At 44.1% G+C, this 19,617-nt stretch overlaps 1 protein-coding gene across 1 annotated transcript in view; it reads right to left on the bottom strand.

Moving 5' to 3' along the window:
* PCNX1 (pecanex 1) overlaps window positions 1–19,617 on the bottom strand; it is a 311,984-nt gene that overhangs the window by 118,165 nt on the left and 174,202 nt on the right. Inside the window, 2 exon segments of the mRNA XM_033952015.1 lie at window positions 6,083–6,236; window positions 6,684–6,901. Of these exon segments, the coding sequence (XP_033807906.1) occupies window positions 6,083–6,236; window positions 6,684–6,901 (372 nt within the window).

Here is a 19,617-nt window from a genome sequence, read left to right as displayed (position 1 = left end):
ACAACAAAGTAAGAAAACCTAGTCCCCATTCCTCCCCCCAACCCCCCTTCCCCCAACCCTTACCAAAACAAAGGCCCTCAATAATTCGGGCTAGAAAAGAAAGTAACATCCCAGCAGACCCCAAATCACGCTAGTCATACAATAGTTGGTACAAAAAGATGCCATACACTCTAAAATCAATCAAAAGGGATCAGCCAAACCAGAAAAATACACTCCAAGTCTTTCAGCTAGTGAACAAACCAGCACAAAAATTCAGATAAATCCAGAAGCCGAACCCTGCTCCGGACCAGATCGCCGCTGTAGCCGCTTGCTATTAGTAGGAATCCGCTTCCAGCGTTGCGATGAAGCACCAGTTCCAGATGACGTAGCCGGCTCTTCCAGAGGCAAATAAAGTTGAGCTTCTTGTAATATTACAACAGCTTTCCTCCACCAATGTAACTCTATGCTGTTGAGAAGCTATTTGAAAAGCAAGTCCAGAAGGAAAAAGCCATCGATAGCTAATGGCATGGGATTGTAAACAGTGTGTAACCTCCCGAAAGTTCCGACGCTTCCGGAGAGTAATCGCTGACAGATCCGCAAACAATTCCACTTTGGTAATTTTCCCAAATTATATGTCCCACTTTTCGAGCGGCTTGAAGGACTTGGGCTTTAACCGGGTAGCGAGAGAAACAAGCTACCACATCCCGGGGCCGATCACCCACCCGGGGACCCAGAGCTCGATGAACCCTCTCGAAATCCATCGCTGGTATGAGAGCCCCTGGGTCAGCTGCTTGAAGAAAGCGTTGTTACATATATCTGACAGATGAGCCTGTAACTCAGTTGCAGCCAATGATTCAGGAACTCCTCTAGCCCGCACATTACTCCGTCGGCTGCGATTCCCTCCATCTTCCAGATGAAGTTGAAAATCCTCCTGTCTGCGTTCAAGATGAGCACAACGCGTTTGTAGGGCCACAAGATCCGTATCGTGATCAATCACTCGTTCTTCGAATTCATGCAATCGAGCCCCCATATCCTGCACGATTGCCCAATCTTAGCCACCTCCGATTGCAGTGAGCTTTGGATAGATAGCATTGTAGATTTTAATCAGCCATCCAAAAGCGCATTTCCCCACATGTGGCCGGGACGAGCATCAGACGCCAAAGCAGATGACTCCGCACTCACCAGGGCAACGCCCTGATCGCGTTGCGAGTCGCCACCCTCACAGGCCTCAGAAATGTCCGGCGGCTGATAAGCATAAGTCTTCAAATCAGCGCGCCCTTCTTGGTTTGCCATCTGCACCTCGCTAGTTTTCCACGCAATAATTATCAATAGAGTGAAAAATATTAGCCTCTCATTGCAAAAATAAAGCTATAATTCTAGCGCGATTTGGAGGAGCAACGATGTCAAGCTCCCATCGCTCCCGATGACGTCACTTCCTCCCAACTTTTTAACTTTTTATCCACCATAATCTTTTTAGAAGTTTCCTTGAGATTATTCTATTTAAACATATTCAAATAAATTGTATATTTAGCTTAGTATGCTACTGGGTTACATGATCCGACATGTTTTGCAACAATTTGCTTTATCAAGGATCCCCAAAGCCATTATGTGGAATACTTAAAAAAGGTATTATTATGGACTAAATTTTTGGATGACGTATTCTTTTTGTGCCAAGGCACTCAGCAGGTGTTGGAATTTGTTGAATATCTAAATGCTAGAAATAGACAAGTCCAGTTTACTATGGCTTCCAGCCGTGAATGTATTGAATTTTTAGACTTGTCTATACACTTGGGTGAAGGTTTTTTTTTTTAACCACACTTTATAGAAAACCTGTCACTAGGAACACCTTTTTACATTTTGACAGCTTTTACCCCTATAAATTGAAGTTCAACCTGCCAGTTAGTCATTTTTTAAGAATAAGCAAGTTATGTTCCACCCTTGATGAATACAAAATTCAAGACAGATCACTGGAGAAGCGTTTTCGACAACGAGGTTACTCTAAGAAGTCCATTAGATTGGCACACTTGAGAGCACGCTTTGCACAGCGTGAACTTTTATTACAGAAAAGGGAAGTGGAGGAGGAGAATGCTCAGTATAGTCTAGTATGTGTTATCCCATATTCGCCAATAGCAGGAAAATTTATTCAGATTATGAGGAAGTATTAGCATGTCCTGGATCTATACCTATCTCTGAAACAATTTCCAATGGTAGCTTACAACAGGGGTAAGACTATAGGCCAAAGGTTACATCTTAATAAGAATAGGAATAATAGGGGAGAAGATACTTATCTGCACACCAGCTGTGGCCGATGCCAATGGTGCAATAAAACTTTAGAGGGACGTATTTGGATAGTTCCCAATAAGGGATATACCATCAAGGCAAAAAGTAACATTAACTGCAATACTACAGGGGTAATATATGCAATTGTTTGCCCCTGTTCACTGATACATATAGGACGTACCAGCAGGGCAGTGAAAACCAGATTGAACGAACATAAATCTCATATAGTTACTCAGAAAGAGCAAGCACCATTGGTACACCACTGGATATGTAAGCAACACACAGTTGAAGATATGAAATGGCGTGTGATTGAAACATTGGAGGGTAATATGGAACAAGTTTTAAACTTCAAAGAGCAGGGCTGGATTCACCGATTGGGTACGGTGGCTTCAAACGGCCTAAATTCTGAGGTTGAATGGGCCACATTGATCTAGTTCCTCTATGGGGGAGGGGCTTTAGTCATGGGAGGAAGTACTATAAAAGGAGCCCTAAAGTGAGCCGCCCCCATCTTGCAAAAAACTCTGAGTAAGATGGTGGACATAATGGCTCTGGTAAGCACTGAAGGGTGTGTTACTGGTGGAAGGTATTAGGTAGTCTGGGTTGAGTTTGTTTAGTAAGATATAAAGTACTGAAAGCTTTTTTTAATATTTTACAGGGGGATCCTTGATAAGCAAATTGTTGCGAAACATGTCGGATCATGTAACCCAGTAGCATTACTAGCTAAGTATACAATTTATTTGAATATGTTTAAATAGAATAATCTCAAGGAAACTTCTAAAAGATTATGGTGGATAAAAAGTTTACCTAAAAAACTGCAATAAAAGAATGTTGGCCAATGAGGAATAAAAACACCGGTATCCCTACCGCTATTGAACATTACTAAGGGTGGAGGATGGTGTACCTGAGGCCACATTTTTGCCAGATTTGAATACATGAGAGCATGTGGAACAACTTGTAATTTTGTGGAGAGGGATGTTGGATACTGTGGAGGTTGGGTGAAGTATTGGAGACTTGTGTTGCATAGCTCCCAACCATTAATGAAACAGAGTTAAATAGTGCCATCTTTAGTGTGAATGTACTTAAACAGGAGACGCTAGCAAGGGTTAAAGAGAAGCTAAAAGAGAGAAGAAACAGAGACTTGACCCAATTTATAAAATAAAATGATCAGACAACAAAGGTAGAAAAATTAATTCATTTTCTATTTATTGATTAGTTTTGTCGGTTTTTTGTAATATACAATTGTCAGAGTTTGCATTTAGACGTGGGTAGAGCTCAATTAATTACCAAGCTGAGACCTTTTTCAGGTTCAGGCAGATCTTGGGGCCTCCTGGTTGCACACATCCGCTAACACCATCTCTAACATCAGCTATCTTTTTATTTTGCACAGCACAAGGGGAAATGCATCTTCTTCTATTTCTCTGGTGCTGTGCTACATGCAGAATCTGGTTTCTTGGTATTTCTATGCCTACATGTTTCTATTGTATTTTGTATTTGGCATCTGTGTTCTGTGTGATTGACCAAGACCAGGTACTCTATTAGTGTAAATTTTCTATTTAGCTATCTGTAGTAATTTGGTTTGCTTAATTTTCCCCAATAGAATTACTGAGATTCCGTGGCTCACTGAAATATTTAAGTTACTTAGTAGGAATGGAACAGTACATATCAACCAAGGATAAAAAGGCTTGATACGAATGTTGGTAACAGATGTGCTTTATTGATGGACCCAACACAGTCTGTGTCTCAGCTCAAAAGCCTGCCTCAGGGGTACATAAACAAGCTAAACAAACACCAATCAAAAAGCAGATTCTTATATCGCGATCAGTGTTGAAAATCACAAAAAGTTGTGCCCGCTTTGTATGAATACAACATTCATTTTACCAACATTCATTTCATGCCTCTTTTTTTAATACACTTATCTGTGGTTGATGTGTACTGTCTCATCCACACTTTGCTTGCTTTTAGTTGTTTTTCGTGGAGTTCCTGGTCCTTGTTTTTTCGTACAATATTTTAGTTACTGACGTTTTGCAGTAGGGTACTTTTTTTGGGATGTTAGTGCTGGAATGGTGGTTTTGACCTAGAGCCTGAGTGACTTTTTGTCTAGAGTCATATTACTTCTTAATATTGATGCCCGATACGGGAGGATTTATATTGCTGTTACTGAGATTACACTAGAAACAGAAATATTTTTTGTATGGTGAGTTTTATAGGAAAATGTCTCAGCTATGCTCTGTATTCATTGTTGGGAGAGAGAGAGAGGTCTGTAGATACAGAATTTGCTTGGTTTTAATACCATATGGAGGAAGCATATATGTTTTGGGAGACAGCAGCTCAATAGATACTGAAGAGTGCAACCTCTTGAACTCCCCTTTCCCTCAGGCTGAATCCTGTACTGCTACCACTACCTGCACGTATTTTGCAGGGCAGGGAGGAGGGTAGAATGGAGGACAGGGAAGGTATTGTAGGTAGAGGCCAGAGCACAGGTATGGTAGGTAGTGTGGGCTTTCTTTTTTTTTTTTTGTCTTTCAAATCATTGGCTACCCTAAGCAACCTGAACCCAGAGAAGCAACAGCAAGCAGCATTTCCCTTATAGCTTTGTCTCCTCCATCTCTTTTTCCCCACAGGTCATTGAAGGAAGAAATAGAGGTGGATCATCATCGTCTTGGAAATAGAAGGAGAATGGACCTTCTAGGCTCCATTTCTTATTTTGGTCTGGTTAGGTTGTGATGGAGATAGAAGAGTTTAGGGAGCAAGAGGTGAGGTGCAGGTTTGGGTTGGTTCTTGGAATGGTTAGAGAAAAGGAATGTGGGCAAAAAGGGGTACCGAGGGGATAGTGAGGGGGTTCAGAATTTAGAGTAACAAGAGGGAGAAGAGAAATGGGTTGGAGCAGAGGCAGGATGGAAAAAAGGAAGGTGGGGCAAAAGAAGGGGTGGTGGGATGAAGTCCAGGGCACAAGGAGGAAAGAGTAAAGGGATAAGGGTAGAGGAGAGTAGAGGGTGGGGGTAGGATAGGAAGAAGGCAACAGGAGGGAAAGAGAAAGCAGAGAGAGTGAGAGGATATGGGAATAGAGGTGTAAGTAGACAGCAGGATAAGGGGCAGGGCAGTGTGAGTGAAGGAATGGGAGATAAGGGTGAGAAGACGTGCAAGGGATAAGAGAGGGCGAGAAATAAGCTGTCGGGTACAGTTTACATCAGAAAAGAGGACTGGGAAGCGATACAGGTGGGGATTTGTTGGGGTTACTGAGTCCCACTATTTCCAATAGTGGTGGGAGCTGTTATTTTGGGGCTACCAAGCCCCTCTTTGTGTTCTTATTGAAATGGGAGGATTGGTGGTGGGAAGTACTACGTAGGGGCTGCTGAGTACCCCTTGTTTTTGTGATAATGGAAAGTACCACATAGGGGTGCCAAGCCCCTCTTATTGTTTGGCATGTATACGGAATCTCCTGTTATAAATCGTTACCCGCACGCCACTGCTTTTCATAATGAAATAGTGTGTGGTGTGTTACAAAAGGTTTTCTGATGTTTTGCTGGATCTATATTATAATGGACTTGACTTTTTGTTTACTCTGGATATCATTATGTTTGCCCATCTAAAGACAAAGTTCATCTTCTGTGTGTTTTATGCCTAGTTAACACATGAGTAGGGGACTGTCATAATAAATGAAAGCAAAATAAAGCAGTTATGTGCACCAGCCTGGATATCAAGTCCTTGTCTTCAATCATACTAAACATTATCTGACAACTTGTAATCTTTGTACTAAAAGAACGAATATGTTGCTATTATTTACAACAGAAATTGAAAAGAAAAAGGAAAAAAATATACATACCTTAAGCAGAGAGTACTGACAGCTGGCTATTATCAGACAAAACAGGAAGACACAGATATCCTTGAAGAAGCCCTCAATAAGGAGTACAGAACCCAGAAAGGCAACGAGAAAAGCCAGAACAACTGCTAAAACATTTTCCAGAACTTCACGATTCCTGCAAAATACAAATGAGATGTACTTAATGGGGACTAACTTAAAAACTAACACACAAGTTAATCCTGAAAGTAAACCCCCCCCCCCCATCTAATTTCACATCATAAGAGAACAGAGAACATAGCTTTAGTAAGCCTATATGAATAAGATATAGTGCCAACTAAAAGCTCCTTTAAGGATTGGATTTGAGATCTTCTGATTTGCCTTTTCAAATCTGTGTTCAAGCAGTTACAAGTTCAGGTACACAGATTATTTTGCTGCCCAAGTGGACTTAAGACCTAAATTGTACCTGAAGCAAGTGTGTGAAGTGACTTGCCCAAGGACACAAAGAGTAAGGGGGAAGAAGCAGGATTTGAACCCTGCTTTTGCTAGTCATCACCTATTCTTCACAAAAGCTTCAGGCTAAAGGCATTATTAAAAAAAAAAAGTCAGATCACCAGTATCCTACCTATCAAATAAGGCTAGGAGTGTCAGTCTGTCGAAGTTAATGCCAATCCAGAGTTGGGGTAAGATCCAGAAGCGGTAGTAATGTTTGACTTTATGAGCGGCTTCCTCCTGTGGCTGTATGTGGTCCTGTAGGTCAGGGCTTAGGTCAATGTCTTGCTGTTCCAAAAGATCTGTGTCTATGGTGAGCAGCCTGTTCAGCTGGATCTGGGGGAGAGAGAGCTACTAGAATGTCATTAAGAGGAAGAGGATTATTTTTACATATGCCCATCTATAAAAAGCTTCTTAGTAAAAATTCAACCACCACATTTTTTAGTGCTGATTTTTTATTTACTTTACTTCTGATTTCAATATGTTAATGAGATAAATAGAGCCCATTACTCTACATTATGTACTAAAACTGAAGTGCTAAAACCCTCCATTTATTTTGTTTCCACTTTATCATCAAGAATTAGAGGTTAAACACTCAACTCATTAACCCTTGTCATTCAATTAAAAAGGAAGATAATTTTAAGCTCTCTAGTCTGCTCTGTCTTGTAACCTCCCAAGGTCCCATTCCTACTCTAGATACCATATGAAAACAAAGTTTCATCAAGCCAGATAGCCACAGTTACTTACCGTAACAGGTGTTATCCAGGGACAGCAGGCAGCAGATATTTCTTGACTGATGGGTGACGGCACCGACCGGAGCCCCGGTACGGACAATTTTAGAGTGATTGCACTCTATAGAACTTTTAGAAAGTTCTAGCTCGGCCGCACCGCGCACGCGCGCGAGTGCCTTCCCGCCCGACAGAGCTGCGGCGGTCCCTCAGTTAGTATAAGCCAGCTAAGAAGCCAACCCGGGGAGGTGGGTGGGGACGCAAGAATATCTGCCTGCTGTCCCTGGATATACACCTGTTACGGTAAGTAACTGTGCTTTATCCCAGGACAAGCAGGCAGCATATTCTTGACTGATGGGTGACCTCTAAGCTAACAAAAGAGGGATGGAGGGAAGGTTGGCCATTAAGAAACAAATTTTGTAAAAACAGATTGGCCGAAGTGACCATCCTTCTGGAGAATGCATCCAGACAATAATGAGATGTAAAAGTGTGAACTGAGGACCAAGTAGCAGCTTTGCAGATTTCCTCAATAGGAGTGGAACGGAGGAAAGCTACAGATGCTGCCATTGCTCTGACTCTATGGGCCGTGACAGAACCTTCCAGTGTCAGTCCGGTCTGAGCATAACAGAATGAAATGCACGCTGCCAGCCAATTAGACAACGTACGTTTTAGAAAACAGGGCGTCCCAATTTATTCGGATCAAAGGACAGAAAAAGCTGGGGAACTGATCTGTGGGGTTTCGTACGCTCCAGATAGTAAGCAAGAGCCCTTTTACAATCCAAAGTATGCAGAGCTTGTTCCCCAGAATGAGAATGAGGTTTTGGAAAGAAAACCGGTAGAACAATGGATTGGTTGAGATGAAATTCAGAAACAACACTTGGGGAGAAACTTTGGATGTGTACCGCAGAACCACCCTTGTCATGGTGAAAAACCGTAAATAGGTGGATCTGCAACCAGTGCATGAAGCTCACTGACTCTCCTGCAGAGGTAAGTAAGCAATAAGGAAAAGTACTTTCCAAGTGAGAAACTTGAAAGGAGAAGTAGCTAAAGGTTCAAATGGAGGTTTCATTAAAGCTGAAAGAACCCACATTGAGATCCCAGATAACCGGAGGGGCTTTAAGAGGTGGTTTAACATTGAAAAGCCACGCATGAACCTGGACACCAGGGGATGAGCTGAAAGAAGTTTTCCATGGACTGGCTCATGAAAAGCTGCATGGCACTGAGGTGGACCCTGATGGAAGAAGACTTAAGGCCAGAGTCAGACAAAGAAAGCAAATAATCCAACAACGTCTCCACTGCTAGGGAAGTGGGATCAAGATGGTGAAGAAGACACCAGGAAGAAAATCTCGTCCACTTTTGATGGTAACATTGTAGAGTGGCTGGTTTCCTGGAGCATCCAGAATGGAACGAACGGGCTGAGACAAAGAGTATCAGTCGCGTTCAGCCCGAGAGATACCAAGCCGTCAGGTGTAGAGACTGGAGGTTGGGATGTAGAGGGTTCCCTGCTGTTGCGTAAGCAGAGAAGGAATCAGAGGAGAAGAAAGGTTCCCTGGAACTGAGTTGAAGTAGAAGGGAGAACCAATGTTGCTGGGCCACCTCGGAGCAATCAGAATCATGGTGGCTCGTTCCCTCTTGAAGCTTGAACAAGGTTCTCAACATGAGAGGCAGAGGAGGGAAGGCGTACAGGAACAGATTCGACCAGTCGAGGAGATAAAAGCATCTGCTGTTAGACGGTGCGGAGAGTAAAGTCTGGAAGCAGAATAGGGCAGCTGATGATTGTGAGAGCTGCAAAGAGGTCTATCTGAGGTCGTGCCCCATTGATCGAAGATAGACCTGCAGAGTTACGGGATCGAGTGTCCACTCGTGAGGTTGGAGAATTCTGCTGAGTTTGTCCGCTAAAGAATCTGAGCCCCCTGAATGTAAATAGCTTTGAGGAAGAGATGATGATCTATGGCCCAAGTCCAGATCTTCTGGGCTTCCTGGCATAAAAGGCGAGAGCCTGTCCCACCCTGTTTGTTGATGTATGTACATCGCAACTGATTGTCTGTGCACAACAGAAGGACCTGAGGGAAAGAGAAGGTGTTGGAAGGCCTTGAGGGTGTAAAACATCGCTCTGAGTTCCAGGAAATTGATTTGATGCTTCCTTTCCTGGGCTGACCAAAGACCTTGAGTCTGGAACTCGTTCAAGTGAGCTCCCCATGCGTACAGAGAGGCGTCGGTGGTGATGACTAGTTGATGAGGAGGCTGATGGAACAGAAGACCTCTGGATAGATTTGAGGATACCAACCACCATTGAAGAGACTGACGAAGAGATGATGTCACAGATATGTGTCGTGAGCAAGGATCCGACGCTTGGGACCACTGGGTAGCAAGGGTCCATTGAGGAGTGCGCAGGTGAAGACGGGCATGAGGCTGTGACATGAACTGTGGATGCCATGTGCCCCAAGAGTACCATCATTTGTCTTGCTGAGATGGACGGCAGTGGAAGCACCTGGTGACATAGAGACTGAAGAGTCTGGAGACGATTGGATGGTAGGAAAGCTCTCATTAGGAGTGTATCCAGGATCGCTCCAATGAATTGCAGTCTCTGAGTGGGAATGATATGAGATTTGGGTAGATTGATCTCGAATCCCAGAAGTTGTAGAAACTGGATGGTTTGGTTGGTGGCCAGAAGGACTGCTTGAGCGGATGTGTCTTTGATCAACCAGTCGTCCAGGTAAGGAAATACATGCAGGTGGTGAGAGCGTAGAAATGCCGCTACCACAATGAGACATTTGGTGAATACCCTTGGAGATGAGGCAAGACCGAAGGGCAGCACCTTGTACTGGTAATGACAATGATTGATCATGAATCGGAGATATGGTCTTGAGGTTACATTGATCGGTATGTGAGTGTAAGCCTCTTTGAGATCGAGGGAGCATAGCCAGTCGTTTTGATTTAGAAGGGGATAAAGGATGGCTAAAGAAAGCATCTTGAACTTTTCTTTTACTAGATGAATGTTGAGATCGCGAAGATCTAGGATGGGTCTGAGATCTCCTGTCTTTTTGGGAACTAGAAAGTAACGGGAAGTAGAATCCCTGCCCCTTTTGATCTAGAGGAACTTCCTCTATAGCGTTCAGAAGGAGGAGGGATTGGACCTCCTGAATAAGGAGGGCCGATTGAGGACTGTTCAAAGCAGACTCTTTTGGCAGGCTTTGAGGTGGAAGAGTCTGAAAGTTGAGAGAGTAGCCGTGGCGGATGATGTTGAGGACCCATTGGTCCGATGTGATTACTTCCCACCGGCTGAGGAACAGAGAAAGTCGACCTCCTATAGGCTGAGGCAGGAGAGCAGGAATAGGGATACTGGCTATACTGTGGAGAATGAAGTCAAAAGGGCTGTGACTTTTGCTGAGGAGGTTGTTTTACAGCTTGTTGCTGCTGCTGTTGTCTGGGAGGCTGACGTTGTTGTTGCCTGTGACGCCTAGGTTGCTGAGCAGTGGTAGGCAATGGACGAGCTGTGAAGCGGCGTTGATAGGCCGATTGCTGCCTATATGGTCTTGGCGGAGGAGGCTTCTTTTTATTCTTGAGCAGGGTATCCCAGCGCGTCTCATGAGCAGAGAGCTTTTGTGTGGTTGAGTCCATGGAATCCCCAAAGAGCTCATCCCCTAGGCATGGGGCATTGGCTAACCGATCTTGATGGTTAACATCAAGCTCGGATACCCGAAGCCAGGCCAAACGACGCATAGCTACTGACATTGCTGTCGCTCTGGATGTTAGTTCAAAGGTGTCATATATGGATCTAACCATAAACTTACGTAATTGTAGAAGAGACGACAAGCATGTGTGAAAAGCAGGATGCTTTCGTGAAGGAAGATATTTTTCGAAAGAAGCCATGGTGGTAAGGAGATGCTTTAAATAAAAAGAAAAATGAAAAGCATAATTACCAGCCCTATTTGCCAACATAGCATTTTGGTAGAGCCTCTTACCAAATTTATCCATGGCCCTTCCTTCTCTGCCAGGAGGGACAGATGCATATACACTGGCTCCTGAAGTCTTTTTAAGGGTGGATTCGACAAATAAGGATTCATGTGGAAGTTGAGGTTTGTCGAACCCAGGAATGGGAATTACCTTATATAGAGAATCCAGTTTACGTGGGGCCCCTGGGACAGTTAAAGGAGTCTCTAAATTCTTATAGAAAGTTTCCCTCAAGATGTCATGAAGGGGAGTTTCAAGAATTCCTTTGGAGGCTGATCAAAATCAAGGGCATCCAAAAAAGCTTTAGACTTTTTGGATTCAGCCTCCAAAGGAATGGACAAGGACTCACACATCTCTTTCAAAAAACTAGAGAAAGAGGAAGTGGCCTGTTTGGAGGATGGGTCAGGGACAGCCGAATCCTCCTCCTCTGAGGAACATTCGCCTTCAGAAAGAAAGGGTTCCTCTGAGTCTCCCCACAGATCAGGGTCTCTGACATGGGAAGAATGGTCCCGAGACTCAGGTGTCGACGTTTGCATGTGTCGGGTTTTGCGCACCGACTTACCCGACCTCATCGATACTGAGTCAGGAGAAGTTATCGGTCGCACCGGTGCCGAAGTCTGCACCGATTGATGGTGAGCTCTCGGCTCCGGTGCAAGGACTGGCATCGATACCGATGAGGTTAGGTGAAGCGGTACCGAGACAGTGGAAGCAGGCAACACGGGTTCCACAACCGGTATCGATACGGGTTGATCCACAACCGGTACCGGTGGCTCGGTGCGGACTGGCACCGGAAGGTTCGGTGTCATGATAGCAGGAAGGAGTCGTTCTAATTGCTCCTTAAGCTGCACCTGAAGGATGGCCGTAATGCGGTCATCGAGGGATGGCACCGGTACCGCTTTTTTTCTTCTGCGGTACCTGCGGTGCCGCTCGACGCCCCGGAGATGAGGAGCCCGATGTCGAGGGACTCACCTCTATAGGGGCGGAGCGCTTCCGCTGGCGTCTTACAGGCGGCAGGATTGGACTCACTGCACTCGAGGCCGGAAGACGTTCCAGCGGGGAAGGCTTCTTAGCCGGCTTACCTGACTGTTGAGATGCCGGTGTGGAATCACGCGGCGTCGAAGACGAGGGTAGCCGACTGAATCGGTGCCGAAGCCGGAGTCGAAGGAACGGGGTCGGACATCTCGGCACCGAACAACAATCGCTGCTGAATTTGGCGATTTTTTAATGTCCGTTTTTTTAAAGTAGCACAGCGGGTGCAAGAAGAGGCCTGATGCTCAGGACCCAAACACTGTAAACACCAGTTGTGTGGGTCCGTGAGAGATATAGGCCTAGCACACCGCTGGCACTTTTTAAAACCCGGTTGAGGGGCATGAAAGTAAAAACGGCTTCCGCCAAATCGAAGGCCGAGGCTTCGATGGTGGCAGAAGGCCCCGCCGGGGAAAACCGAAAACTGAAGAAAAAAATGAAAGTTTTTTTTTTTTTTTTTTTTTTTTAAACAAAATGGAAAGAAAGAAAAAAGGCAATGTAAGCCAAAAAGTTTACGCGAGCGGGAAGGCAAGTTAAGAAAATTTCAACAGCCGTTGAAAACGCGTCTTCTTAGCTCCGCGGAAACTAAGAAACTGAGGGACCGCGCGCCTCTGTCGGGCGGGAAGGCACTCGCGCGTGCGCGGTGCGGCCGAGCTAGAACTTTCTAAAAGTTCTTAGAGTGCAATCACTCTAAAATTGTCCGTACCGGGGCTCCGTCGGTGCCGTCACCCATCAGTCAAGAATATGCTGCCTGCTTGTCCTGGGATAAATCTTGTTTCCAACCATGGCCACAGGTACCTGGTAGGATCCCAAAACGTAGATAAGCAGCAGGTAGTCTATTTCAGTGTTTTTCAACCGCTGTTCCGCGGCACACTAGTGTGCCGCGAGATGTTGCCTGGTGTGCCGTACGGTCAGGGCCGCCATCAGGGCAGTACCACCAGTCTAGGGAGAGGGGCGGTCCGCCCCACGTGGACAGGAGAGAGCTGGACGAGGGGACCCGCGGAGTTCAATACATCTCCAGCCGCGAGGCTCGTCTTCTGTTCCTGCCTGCCCTGCAGCTAACATATAGCCGATCGCAAGCGTTCCCCGATGTCAGCGCTGACGTCGGAGGGCGGGCTTAAGCAAAGCCTGCCCTCCGACGTCAGCGCTGACGTCGGAGAATACTTCCGTTCGGCTATTTGTGCGTGGCAGGGCAGGCAGGAAGCAGAAGACAAGCCTCGCGGCTTGAGCTTCGTTTTGCTGAGAAAGTTGCAAAGATGGGCTGGGAGGCAAACACGGAACACAAAAGGGGGGAGGGAGTGCGTTTTGGACACAAGGCATGAACTTGGGAGAGGGGAAGGGAGGGAAAGAGATGCTGAGGTGGGGGAGGGAATGGGTTTTTGGACACAGAAGGCATGGACTTGGGAGAGAGGAAGGGAGGGAAAGAGATGCTGAGGTGGGGGAGGGAATGCGTTTTTGGACACAGAAGGCATGGACTTGGGAGAGAGGAAGGGAGGGAAAGAGATGCTGAGGTGGGGGAGGGAATGCATTTTTGGACACAGAAGAAATGGACTTGGGAGAGAGGAAGGGAGGGAAAGAGATGCTGAGGTGGGGGAGGGAATGCGTTTTGGACACAGAAGAAATGGACTTGGGAGAGAGGAAGGGAGGGAAAGAGATGCTGAGGTGGGGGAGGGAATGCGTTTTGGACACAGAAGAAATGGACTTGGGAGAGAGGAAGGGAGGGAAAGAGATGCTGAGGTGGGGGAGGGAAAGAGTGTTTTGGACACAGAAGGCATGGACTTTGGAGAGAGGAAGGGAGGGAAAGAGATGGTTGTGTACACAGGGAATAGAAAGAAAGGAGAATTTTTGGTCATAGGGAGGGAGTGAGGTACAGATAGTGGCATACCAGGGTGGGGAGGGGGCGGTCTGCCCCACCCCGGGTTTACGTCCCAAGGGGGTGCACAGCTGGCCACCCTCCAGTGTTGTCCCTAGGCCGGCAAACTGCAGCTCTTTAGCCACTTGAGTGCCACCGCCACCATCGGGAACAGGCCGGCGCCAAGTTCTCCCTGCTTTTCCCTGTGGGGCCGGCCAACTCTCGCCACTCGCGTCAATTCTGACGTCGGAGAAGACGTTCTGGGCCAGCCAATTGCTGCCTGGCTGGCCTAGAACGTCCTCTCCGACGTTAGAATTGACGACAGGTGGCGAGAGTTGGTCGGCCCCGCGGGGAAGAGAAGCAGGGAGAACTCGGTGCCGGCCTGTTCCCGATGGCGGCAGTGGCAGCCTATTCCCCAGTGGCAGAGGCAGCATTATAAAATACTTTCTTTGTGTTTATTTGATTCCTATTCAAGAGAATTACTTTATATATAGTCAATATAGGCACAGAGTTAAATTTTTTAACATTTTCTAATGGTGGGTGTGCCTCGTGATTTTTTTCATGAAACAAGTGTGCCTTTGCCCAAAAAAGGTTGAAAAACACTGGTCTATTTCAAGGGCTTAAACAATGGCTTTCCCCACATCTACTTTAATACAGCTTCTTCTCTACCCACCACCAGTGATGTTTCCTATAGATTGGCTTCTCCAATCAACGTCTAGATCATCCCAAACTGGGGGACTGAGGTGATTATATATAAATAGTAGATATTTATTATTATTATTTACTTATTTAAATTCTATTATTTTTCAGGAAGCAAAGAGAAGTTGAATCTTTACTTCACTCTCTGGAAATGAAGCAAAATTCAGCTTTGAAATGGAAGTAAAGATATTTTTGAAAGCACTTTTCTACATTGGGACTAATTCCATGCATTAGCATAGAAAGTACACTAGTTTGTTCACTTTTACACTCCAACTTTATCACATTAAAACCCTTCCCACACCTTAAGTACTTTAATCTTTTTTAAGCATTTATACAAATAGCTAACATAACAATAAAAGGGAAAAGAGGTTCTGATCTATCCCACCACAGAAAGGTAAAGAGATGCAAACAAAGGAAGGAGGCAAGTGAAAAAAAGAGGGAATAGAGAAACTCTTGAAAATAAGTAAAATGGTGCTCATTGTCAAAGCAGAAGGAAATCTTAAAATGCCTAAAAATAGTCCATCTGCTATAAAAGTCCAAATTCCGATTTTGGAAAGTCAGAATTTAGATGCGTCACACTGCGGTTTGTCTAAATAGCAAGGAGACATGCTGTGGGTGTGTTTTGGCATTTCTAGGGAGGGCCCAAAATTAGGACATCCAACAGGGATTTTTGAATAGAAGAAGCATCTACCAGTATGTCTAAAAAGAAGGATGTTTTTCTCTAGACCAGATGTCCTCAAACTACGGCCCTCCAAGTTCATTTACTCGGCCCCTCGCTGCATCCAGCGTCATTAGCGTCAGCTGGGGGGACAAGGCGACGTGCTGGGGATGAGGACGTGCCAAGCCACCATAACTATGTAAGGCAGACAGGTAGTAGCAAGGCCCAGAGCAGGGCCCCCTACACAACAGCAAGCCAGCAATGCCATCAGTCTGACCCTAAGCTCAGGCCAGCAGGCCAAAATCAGTCAGTTGCCCACATCCTGGGCCTGACCAGAGCCCCACAGCACCAACAAAAAGTGTATGTATTCATTACCTCCTGCCACCCAATACCCAGAAGCAAAGGCCAGCAGCAGATGTGAGCGCCCATCCCAAAAAAGTAAAAGCCATTGTGCATCCCTAGGAAACAATTATGTCAAGGAAAAGAAAAATTGACTCTGAGTGCAGGATATTAAAAAAACAGTGGATCTACGATTATTTTTTCATGCAGTACAAGAAGAGAGCCATTTGTCTGGTATGCCAGGATTCAGTGGTTGTGTTCAAGGAATACAGTTTGCGTCGACACTACGAAACTTGACATAAATACAAATATGATTGTTTGGGCAGACAAGTGAGAAAAGACAAAATATTAAAACTGAAAAATGGATCAACAACTCAGCAAAATGCTTTTGTGAAGCAGAAGCAGCTAAATATTTCATCACAGCGAGCAAGTTTTCAAGTTGCCCAGCTAATAGTGTGCACTGGCAGACCATTCCTAGAGGGAGAATTTGTTAAAGAATGTCTTCTTTCTGTTGCTGACGAGATATGCCCAGAAAAGGCTGATTTATTTAGTACAGTGAGTCTTTCAGGACCTACAATTATACGAAGGATTGAAGAAATGGGGGACAATTTACATCAGCATCTGTAAAACTCCTCAAAAAAACTTTGCTATTTTTCGTTGGCACTCGACAAAAGCAATGATGGTTGTGATTCTGCACAACTTCTAATTTTCATTTCTGGGACAAATTATCATTTCAAAGTTACAGAGGAGCTTGCTATACTGCAAAGCATCAAAGGAACAACAGGAGATGATATCTATGAAAAGGTTCGCAAAACTGTGAATGATTCGGAGCTGGACTGGGCTAAACTAGCCAGTGTTACAACTGATGGGGCTCCTAGCATGGTGGAGTCTATGAAAGGAGTGGTTGCACGTATTAACCAAGAGATGGACAAATACAACCATTTGTGTCCAATAGTCATACACTGCCTTATCCACCAACAAGCGCAGTGTTGTAAATCACTGTAGTGGGACTCTTGTCATGAAAGTTGTGGTGTCCTGTGTTAACTTCATTAGGCCTCATGCACTAAACCACAGTTTCAGGAATTTCTGTCTGAGCTGAATGTTGCCTATGAAGATATTCTGTACCACACAGAAGTCTGTTGGTTGAGTTGAGGGAGAGTTTTTATGACTTACTTGTTTCTGCTTTCAAAAAACAAAGAAGTACCAGAGCTTAAAGATGCAGAATGGAAATGGCACCTTGCCTTTCTAACAGATGTAACAGAGCTACTCAACAGTTTCAATGTGCAACGTCAAGGAAAGGGAAAGCTCATCTGTGATATGCATTCACATGTGAAAGCATTTGAAGTAAAATTGGACCTCCTCATTAAACAAGTGAAGAAGGAAAACTTCTGCCATCTATCCGCTACTCAAAAGCTGAGAAACCAACAGTTGCATTCCCAAACAAAAAAATGTGTGGATTCACTAGAAATGTTGCAAAGGGAGTTTCAAATGAGATTTAAAGTGCTTTAGCTCCATGAAACAGGACATACAGCTTTTCTGGAACCCATTTTCTGTTGACATTGAAATTGTTGATCCTATTTACCAAATGGAGCTAGCCAAACTACAGAATTGTGACTCTCTGAAAGACGCATTCAAGTTAAGCAGCTGTACTAATTTCTATGCATTTCTCCCCTCTTAGACATATTTTAATCTCAGGAACCATGAACTCAAAATGGCAACCATCTTTGGCAGAACCTATGATTGTGAAGACTTTTCCCAAATGAAACATCTGAAATCTCCAACCAGATCCAGACTGATACACACTTGCATCACTTGTTATGATTGGCAGGACTGGAGGGACAAGTGACTAATTTTTTCATTCTCTGTTCATATCAGTGGGTTAGGCATTTGGGGCATTGCAGGACAGTGAATGTTTTGTCTTCCACTTTTATATATAATTTATTGCACATTGTTTGCACTTGACTTGCACTTTAAAGCACACAAGAGCACCCAGATGATGGTGTGCGGCTGGCAGTGAGTGGTAATCTCTTCTCAGTGTTTGCTGGCTTTGCTATTCTAAGCACTAGAGCTGCTCTTTGAGTCGCTCTTTAAAGCTTTCAAACTCACGCTGAGGGTGCTCCTTATCTTAAAAATTTAGATTTGAGGTTTATATATTTTTGGTGGAGTCTAGGGAGTTAACTTTCCTGCAATGCCCTAGGGAACGCCTAACTTATATTTTGGTGTCTTTTAAGGATATTTTGTCTTGGAGATTTTGCTATAGTGACAAACATGGGACCAGACATTGACTATCACATCAGCCAAAAGCTGATATGTTTATGTTGGTTAAAATTTTTCTTCATTTCAAATATTGTATTGTTCTTTCATTTTTTTTGCACTACAAATAAGATATGTGCAGAATGCATAGGAATTCATCATGTTTTGGGGTTTTTTTCAAACTATAGTCCGGCTCCCAAAAGTCTGAGGAATCATGAAGTGGCCCCCTGTTTAAAAAGTTTGAGGACTACCAATCTAGATGTATTTCACCCATGTCCAAGTTACAAGAAGTTGCTCCAACTGAGCAGCTGACCACTAGAGGGATTAAAGCATGACCTTTCATGAATCCCCCAGTGATTGCAGTCTCTTCCCTGTCCCTCCAAATTGAAACTGGAAAAGAAATCCAAGCTCTTTGTCAGCTGTAGGTATTATAGCTATCCTGAATAAGCAGTAAAATGCTGGCCTACATTTAAGGCGTCTGTTCAGCAATGTAGACTCGATTCTCTTTAGGACACCAATGTGTGATTAACATGTGATCAGTGGCCACTTAGATGTCTGCCAAGATCGGTGTCCTAGAGAGAATCAGGCCCAAACTGACCATAGACATATCTCAGCAGCATCTACAGGAAATTTATCTCTAGAGTCTAAATCAGTGTCTCTCAAACTGTGTGCCAAGGCGTGCCTGAAGAGATTCTGGATGTGCCATGAGAGATTCCAGAATATTATTTTTAAAAATTCCCTTCATAAGTATACACTAGAATAGATTAATATGTACATCACGTTTGCAAGAATCTGTCAATGTTATGAGTGTCTGTGAGCATATGGATATAACAGCCCAGACAAGCATCATTCTTTGACGTGATTGGTCCTTGAAAACTAATGGCAAGTAATTTTATTTTTATTTTTTATGATATAGTTACCTTAACGAGCAAAAAAGCAATCAAGGCTTTGTTACCATTTGGATCTTATCTTTATAAACTTGGAATTTCAGCTCTGACAAAAAAATTAAATTGAAAAAGAGAGAATCATTGCAGATGGTGGATGATGAAATGTGTGTTTACTTGTTGACTATCGAGAAGTGTTTTGAGTTAATTTGTACTAAAAAAACAAGTACATCTATTGCATTGATTAGCAATTCTATTCTACCTATTTTAGTTTCACAGTTGTTACAATTACCTATACATAGTTTAAAGAATTTTTTTTTTAATGTTAAATTTGTTTTATTAAAGAAATAATGTACATCAACAATACAAGAATCAGAACAAAGAATAAAGCAGAGATAATACAGTTATTGAATTATTTTTAACTGTACCCAACAGATAGTACCAGAACTAGTCAGAGACCGAAAGGTCCAGGGTGTCTCGACTCTTATGGTACCCGAGCAATGGAAAAGAAATCCAATCCACAAACTTATTAGGAAATCAAACCCCTTCCCAACCTCTCATCCCCCAAATCCTCCCAACATGTGTGGTTCTCTAAGTAATCCTGGTGTGTAGAGTCGTAAACCCATTTAATACTTGGCTGCGAGCTCTCGGTGAAAGGGTTTGTATATATTTGT

The sequence above is a fragment of the Geotrypetes seraphini genome, chromosome 7 (genome assembly GCF_902459505.1).
Source record: "Geotrypetes seraphini chromosome 7, aGeoSer1.1, whole genome shotgun sequence".
In the NCBI taxonomy this organism is placed as follows: domain Eukaryota; kingdom Metazoa; phylum Chordata; class Amphibia; order Gymnophiona; family Dermophiidae; genus Geotrypetes; species Geotrypetes seraphini.
Note: the sequence above shows the minus strand (reverse complement) of the source record. Positions and strands in the feature narration are given on the sequence as shown.